Source organism: Rhamphochromis sp. 'chilingali' (genome assembly GCF_963969265.1).
Source record: "Rhamphochromis sp. 'chilingali' genome assembly, chromosome: 21".
Lineage (NCBI taxonomy): Eukaryota > Metazoa > Chordata > Actinopteri > Cichliformes > Cichlidae > Rhamphochromis > Rhamphochromis sp. 'chilingali'.
This window is the reverse complement of record NC_137949.1, coordinates 25,533,971-25,541,990: the sequence shown is the minus strand read 5'-3', so window position 1 is coordinate 25,541,990 and position 8,020 is coordinate 25,533,971. Positions and strand designations below refer to the sequence as shown.

The following is an 8,020-nucleotide window of genomic DNA, read 5'->3' as shown; positions in this document are numbered from 1 at the left end:
GTGAAAATGACAGAAATTAAACAAGTTAATGTGAGTGTATGTTCTCTTTCCTTCTGTTTCTTTTTCTCTCCCCGTGGGTGGGTTTTGGGACAGGGTGGGAGCAGGTAGACGCTCTTATATCTATATTTTGAGGGAGGGGAGGAGGGGCTGTCAATCTGAGGGCCATTACTCTGAAACCAAATGGTTTGCGTCAAATAAATACTCAACTTTGATTCATACAAGTGAGGTCACCACATCAGAGTAATTAGAGGAAGGGGGGTGGGGTGTGTGGGGTGGGGGTCTTTATTGCTATGTAATTCAGTGCAGATTTATGAGTCATACCACAAACACGTCCACCCAGTGTGTGATTCATGAAGAAAAAGAAAGAGAAAGAATGGGAATCGAACTCAATGAACAAAGGGAAAAAAATATTTATGAATATCACACAACTTTGTTGGGTTTTCGTTGTGTTTCTGTGAAGATTCTGCGTTGGTTTCTACTTTTTTTCTCTCTTCTTTTTTTTTTATTTTTATTGTCAGAATGTGTTAGGGTAACTGTACGGGCAGGCGCCTCTCTCTCTCTCTCTCTCACACTTGCGTCCGAGAGGCTAGCAAAAGGCAATTACCAGTTAACTGATCAGCAGGCAGGCTTGGGGCGGCTCGTCATTGGGTGAAGAGTTCAGAGGTCAGAAGGTCATGTGTTAGTTGCCGGTGGCGGCTAGGTGGTTAGAAACAAAAACAAAACAAACAGAAAAAAAAAGATAGAAAGGATATTAGTGTCAGCAAGAAGAGACTGGAATGACATCATTTTAACAATAAAATGAATGCAATCTCTTACGTCGCCCCCTGCTCTTAGTCCCCTGCCAACATGAGGTGAACCCAGCTAATCTCACTGCGATCATGGCGCCGCAACGGCATGATCCAAACTACTAAGCCCCACCCTGAATCAGGTAGCTTGGTGGTTTAAATAAAGCGCACATTGCCCCCAAAACCAAAAATAGAAGCAAAGAGAGGTCGAACAGACAAACAAAGTAACAAAAATCTAGTGTTTTAGTGTCGTTCGAGTTGGAATGCAAGCTCCAAACAGTGTGATTAGTGTTAAGGAGACTTAATAACTAGAGTTATGTGAAGCATAACTAAGACTAGTGTTATATGTGCAATGAATAGATGAATCGCTGTTTTCCGATTCGTTCTCTTTATTTAGCAGTATATTTTTATAGAATATAAATATACACAAAACCATAAATACATTTGATATAAAATGCTCAAATATAAAATGACAGTACCTCATGTACAACTGAAATATTAAAAATGTACTTTAGCTTTATTTCAATATATTTGCAATACACTGGAGAGAATGCAAGCTACCTCAGCTTATGTCTGTGCGTGCCTATCTTCCAGAGAAAAATCAAAAAATCAAAAATAAATGTAAATTTCAAGGTGAAATGGGGCCTGGTAGCAGCACGGCCACTTGCCTTATGCCTGCTATGTCTTTACGATACAGTATAGAAATGAGTCTCCTTTTTCTCTGCTCCCTATGAGTCGAGGAGATAAATCATGTATGGGAACAAGCCTGCCCCATTTTAGGCTCTAATCTCACATCAGAGGAATGTCATTATACACTTTCAACACTGCCTGCAAAGTACTACCTGTCCTGGCTTCACAGCTGCAAAAACCCAAACCTTTCAACATCACTTTTGCCTGAGCTTTGACATATACACAGTCTGCACATACTGCATATGTTAAGTACTAAATGTAAACAAAATGTGCATACCACAATCAACCATTTAGCTGGCGTGTGGCGATACGGGGTAGGAAAGGTGGCAGGGGGACAGGAAAACAAAACAAAATGCAATACAGACAATGTAGAAATTCCCAACTAAGGCATCGAGGCATAATACAATAATCACTGAAATGCATAAGTCAACATCAAAGTGTAGCTAAGAGACTAAACTGACCTCTGTCAGCGGTCACAATCCTTTGGTAAGGATGGACCCGCGTGTCATGCCGTCTCACTTTAGTAGCCATTGCACCTAGATTGTAACAGGTCCACAGGGTTAGAAACCGTTCACTTTGAGGAGGGCAAAAACAGTCATTTGTACAGTGATAACATTCACATTTTAACCATTATAATGCTCGGATTACACAACAATACACAGAATAACATAATACAGATTATAGTACATATACACACAAGCACGTCTTCTTTTTTTCCTTTTACATGTAGAAAAAATGCAGTAGAAAAAAAATTATACAACTTTTTGGAGATTTACTTGGTATTTAAAAATTCATAACTTAAGTACTAAAATTCCACAGTGCTCAGAGTTATATATGTGGGTGGATGGGGTGGTAGGTAAAGGGTACAGGCTCCAGGGCTGTCTAGAAAAATAATGTGATTCTTCCTGTGGGATCCAAAAGGGGAACAGAGAGAAATTTGTCTCTTCATTTTGAAAGGTGGGGAAATCCAATACAGCTCTGATGGTAATTGAATAGTGCCAGACACCACCTGCCTCTCCCTCTCTCCTTCATTTTCTCTTTCCCTTTTCAACATTTCTCTCCAGGTCAATCTGCTCACTAGCGGCACAGGCTGTCATTTCCTTCCTATATTTGTCACAACTGATTTCTTTCTACTGCAGCGGTTGACACCGCCTCGTATGCATCACAAAAACTGTTTGTGTGCCACACTATGTTCAAGTATTACAAATTTTAGATGTGTGCATGGATTTAAAACAACAACAAAAAAAATGAAATAGAAAAACATTTCCCAGAGGAAGCGAGGACATGCGAAATAAGTTATAAAAAAAGATTTTCTTCTGGCATTATCAAGAGCTGATTTTTTTGGCCCATGACTACACAGCTAACTACACTACTCTGAAGTAGCAGATGGCCTGACATTTCTTTATTCTCAGAGAAGCCGTTGGTGGCTAGATACAGTAGCGCAGGAAACTGAGCCAAGTCTGTGAGTATGTGTGTGTGCGCGCGAGTATGAGAGGGAACGTGTTCCACAGGGCCCTGTGTTGCTGAAAGCACCAATCGATAGTGTGAGTAAATAAAATGCACTAAGCTGGTGTAACCCTGCAAGTTAAAGAGAGAAAAGCCAGTCAGCTGCCCCTGTCTGTTCTACACATGACTCCCAGAGGCACCTCAAATACACAGGTCAGCTAAAACCACACTTGTGTCTGCTGCTGCCAAATGAATCTGTGAACATTAGTGAAGTGCAGTGTCAAATTAAATCTGGAAAGCGGCTAACAAAGGTTTCTCCTGCCTAACGCGGGAAACGGCTTTTCTTTTGTGTTAACTAGAGCCTTAATATAACATATGGGGACGGTACCAGGCCTAAACCTAGTTCTTTCTTCTTTGGTAGCAGATGAGCTGAGCTTAAAGCACCGTCGGGGATAAACACAACATATATTAGACCCCCCTCCATATTGGACTTTTTTTCTGACACAAAAAGTAAGTGGAGCGTCAGGTGTTAGCACAGCGCTCCGGTTCAACGGGGCTAGAGCTAAGACAATGGAGAGAAGGAAAAAAGGGAGTGAGTGGGGGAATTTAATGAACATCCCCAGTGGGAGTGAGAGAGGGACTATCTGCAGGCATTGAGGCCTGCCTGCAGACAACAGCGCAGAGAAATAATTTCAAAAGCTGCAGAAATCCAAGGGGATCTGCCGCCAGACTGAATAAACCTCTAGGCCAGTGCATGAAAGGGTTAGGGAGCAGACCTGCGTGTATGCGAGTGTGTTACTGTCAGTGTGCCTCGTTTCACGCTGAGGCAAGTGCAAGTCCACCTATAATAAACCTTGCAGACAAGAGGCAATATAAACCTGAGAGCGCAACTGTTTGGCAAGAACGTAACTAAACAGTGAATATCTTTAGTCTATAGAGAACTTCCCATTAGCCTGGCCCTCACACAAGGTAATTATTGCCCCCCATTGCCATTTAACAAAGTGTCCATGAGCAACATAGCTGGTCATCCCATCACCAAGAGCTTCATCAGTACATCCACCCTGTGAGTTTGTCTGTTTTGATCCTCAGGTGGACACGACATATTTACCTTTCAACAAGTCCTGACTGTGGCTCATGGAAGCCGCGTCCAGCACCCCAGCTCCGGGGTAAAACAAGCTGGCCTCTTGTCCAGGCTGGCTAAAGCTGGTCGCTGTACCTGCGGCACCCATGCTTCCCCAGGCTCTCTTACCTAGAACCCCACTATGCTCGATGGGGTACTCCAGCAGGGAGGTGGGTGCCAAGGCATAAGGGTACTCGTAGGGGGTGGTGTAGATAAGCCCGCCATCCGGTGTGGGAGGCACCAGGGTGGGGGTGCCATTGGGCAGCATGGCAGCCATCTGAGTGGGCCGGATGAGGTTCATGATGGGGGCCCCGGCTGGCGTCTGAGGCCGCAGTGCCTGGGGAGGCAACACCTGACCTGTGGAGGTCGCTATGAGGCGAGGGCCCTGAGCGGCTGCTGCCGCCGCTGCAAGAGAGAACGCAAGGGTGGCTGCCATAAGCAAGAGAGTGAAGGACAGGAACAGAAAGAAAGAGGACAAGAGATAAAGTGTAGTGTGGTTGAACAATATCACAGATGAAAAGTGAAGTGTGAAAATACGAAAGGGGGAAAGGAAGGGTGAACAGGAAGTGGCAGAGAGAGATAGAGAGAAAGGGGAGAGGAGCAAAAGGGAAAATTAGTCCATGCAATGATCATGGTGGTGAACCACAAAAGCGACAATCTTTTGCCAACATTGCCAAACAAAATTTAAAAAAATAAAATCACCCCACACACCAAAACACAAGAAGCACAAAAATACTGAAATAACGCCATCATCCCAGTGCATCTGAAGCAGACCGATCACCACAGCAGCTACACATTCACCTACTGGAAATGATATGGGTGAGTTAAACGACACGCATGCCAACAGAAACAGAGCTGTTGACTTCATATAGAGGAGGAGGCAGTTTTTATGGCATAAATAAATAAATAAGCAAAATGAGGAGAATTTTGAACTTGATGTGGAGGTCAGAGTGGGAGCATTTAAACTTAAAGAAATGCCCATCCTCTGCAAAGTCAGCACTCAGTTTGTGTTGGATGACAAATGGACATACAAATATAATTCTTATAGAGGCTAAGCATTAGCATGTTCTATAAGCTGTGCCACACAAGCTTCCCCAAAGGGAAGCCTATTAAATAAAGTGCTTTTGTAACTGCAGTTGGGTGGTGGGCTACTTCATCATGGCTCCCATTTAGGCAGATGTTAAACGAGAAAAATTCAACAAAGAAATTAATCGCTTAAACTTTCATTAACAAAAAAAAAAATGTGTACAGAATAACCAATTTTTAGAGACATTTTTAATTAAATTTTGATTAATTATTAAGAAAATAATCACATGCACAAGTTCAGATTAACTTGCCATTAAGTCAAACATTGGGGCTGTATATGATTTACATTTTCAAACATAATTTGGTGATTACAAAACACACGTGAATCAGCAACTGACATGCAGAACTGAGCAGGTGAAATACAGCAATGTGCTTAATATTTAAAGTCTGCCAGGAGCGAGTAAAACAGGGTGAATGGATGTGGATTGCAGGGGAAAGGATGGGTGGATGAAAGGATGGCAGAGAGGACAAGAAATATGGAGAAAAATGGAACAGAGGTATTCCTACTTATGGTTGGAAAACAGTTTTGAAAAAGAGGTCTGCTCATAGTCAGAGATAATATGATGTATGCACACAGTGGAGCTGACTGCACATTTATTTAATGAAAACCAAAAGTATGAGTTAATGGGAAATATTGGAAAAATATCATTAAAATATTAAAGGTTTTTATTATGTATGGAAGAAAACTGATGGATTATGGAAATTGGGGATGCGGTTGCTTTTCACTGCAGCTCGCTTACGTGTTTTGATGTTGTTATCTCTGTATGTCCCATTGAGAATAGCTAGCTCCATCAGCTGCATCTTCTTCAAATTGTCCTCTCCCTCCGCCTGTTAAAAAACAAAACATTTTAATACTCACATTAACACACCTTACATTAATTAACATGAGCCGACAACTATCGGACAACTAAAACAATCCACATGAAGACCATTTCACCTAACCGCATGTCTGGCTGTTGCCGTTAAATCATTTGGACACGACGTGTCATCTGCTCTCCAGAAGCACTGGTTGGACTGGGTTTAGGGAAGCAGATATGAGATAAGCTAAAGGGCTGTTGTCGTGGCAGAGTGCCTTGTTGTTACTAAAATGCTGACAGAGACATTAAGTGTGGGAATGCATATTCATAATCCATATCAGAATGATAATTACTGTAATTTTCTTTGCTCCCTTGTGCGCAATCAAATGCGCAATAACCGCACTGGCTAATGTCAGTCCTGTCAATTAATGTTTGGATAAATATATACAAAAGCAGCAGCCACTGTTATTATCGCCAAATTAGGGGACTGAAATTATTCACGGAAAGCAATTAAGATAGCACCCCTCCTTCCTCCTCCCTCTCACCCATCCATTCCTCCCAGTTTCTTTTCTGCACCTCGCCCCACCCCACCCAAACTTAATTTCCCCTTAAGCTACCGAACATCCAATAACCATGACAACACAAACCCCTCCCTGTGATTTTCCAGGTTGTACGTCATAATATAGGCACAGTCTTACGTGGCTTATTCACAAAACCGAGGGTGCACGTGAAGCCTTGCTGACCTCAGGTTAACCTCAAGTCAGTTATTGATTTTATACCTTTTGCTGGTTCAAGGTAAAATTGTGACACTTGTTCCCTCACTAGTTCATCTCGTAGGCACATACACTCTGCACCAGCATTTAAACGCCTCATGTGTGCACAGAGTAAGGCAAACCTGTCAGGGTGGCAGGAATGAAAGCAGAAAGGCAGATACTGAACCTCCTCCGTTTCTCTATTTTGTCTAGGTGCAGAGTGTGTCTCCTGGACTAATTCACAGTTCAACAACAGCCTGCAGCTCCATTCACAGGACGATAAGGGAAGAAAAGACGTGGAAGGAGAGAGAGAAAGAAACGGAAAAAGAACGAGGGCTCAGAGTTAAGCCCTCCCCTGAGACTCCTCTTCAACACAGCCACCGAGAGAGGAAGAGAAAGAGCGAGGTTAAGCAAGAGAAAAAGTGACAGAGGTTGGTCTCCCTTGACTAAATATAAAGCTGTGGCTTCAGAGCAGTCACAGCATTCAACAGTGTGTCTGCGTGTGTGTGTCTGTGTGCACACGGCATGTTTAGTGTACCACAGAGCTGCCAATTAATGAAGCAAGGAAATTTCTTTTCCTTCGCTACCTCCACTGTGATCTGTCTCTCTTTTCTTTTAATAGGGAGGTCTTAAAGCATGAAAACGACACAGAATTATTCCAAGCTGCAAAGGCTGATCAAACAATAACTAGTGATTCAACAGACATGTTTTTATTTTCCAGGTAATTAGAAATTGATTGATTAAACAAACAGCTTTACATTACCAATAATTAACATCTAAATGATCATTAATTTCATTCAAAATGGCGTTCTAATATTCACCTCTGAATCAAATATTTTACATCTAATCAAATGACAACTTATGCTAACTAGCACATTCAGAAATTGGTTAAAAATAAATAAATAAATCAAGCTACAGGCTTGAACGGTGCTGTATGACAGACAAGTCAAGACAAGGTGTTAAAATAGCAGCCAAGCACTATTTTACTCCCTCGCCATTAGCTTTGGAGGTGAGCAAAGGGCCGCTTGACATGCAGCTTCAACACTAACTGAACACGGCCCAGGTCAGTCGCTAACATGGACCAATAAACCCTCTTCAATAGAGAGACAAAATCAGTACTAATTAGATGCTGCAATCTCTACGTAAACAACCGAACACGTGAATGAACAAGCCCTGCCAATAAACATTAAATCCAATATCATCTCCGTTTCTTCCATTTCTGGGATCACCTTTAGTTACTTACGTTACAAAGTCAATATAATCATAGTGTCTACAACCTTGCGCAGTCCAGAAAGTGGGACAAGCCTGCCGTTATTTGCTAATGACTCTCATAAATCAAAACAA

The 8,020-nt window shown here is 42.2% G+C and overlaps 1 protein-coding gene across 5 annotated transcripts in view; it reads right to left on the bottom strand.

Annotated features, from left to right (window-relative positions):
* Positions 1–253: 253 nt before the first annotated feature.
* qkia (QKI, KH domain containing, RNA binding a) overlaps positions 254–8,020 on the bottom strand; it is a 94,955-nt gene continuing 87,188 nt past the window's right edge. The window contains exons 5-8 of one of the 5 annotated variants that reach the window (XM_080870745.1): positions 5,868–5,955; positions 4,030–4,470; positions 1,937–2,011; positions 254–696 (exon numbers count right to left, since the gene is read on the bottom strand). In XM_080870745.1, the coding sequence (XP_080726871.1) occupies positions 680–696; positions 1,937–2,011; positions 4,030–4,470; positions 5,868–5,955 (621 nt within the window). In that variant the 3' untranslated portion in view covers positions 254–679. Of the gene's footprint in view, positions 697–1,156; positions 2,012–4,029; positions 4,471–5,867; positions 5,956–8,020 lie in introns of those variants that run through there. The other 4 variants (XM_080870748.1, XM_080870746.1, XM_080870744.1 and 1 more) reach the window with 4 other exon arrangements.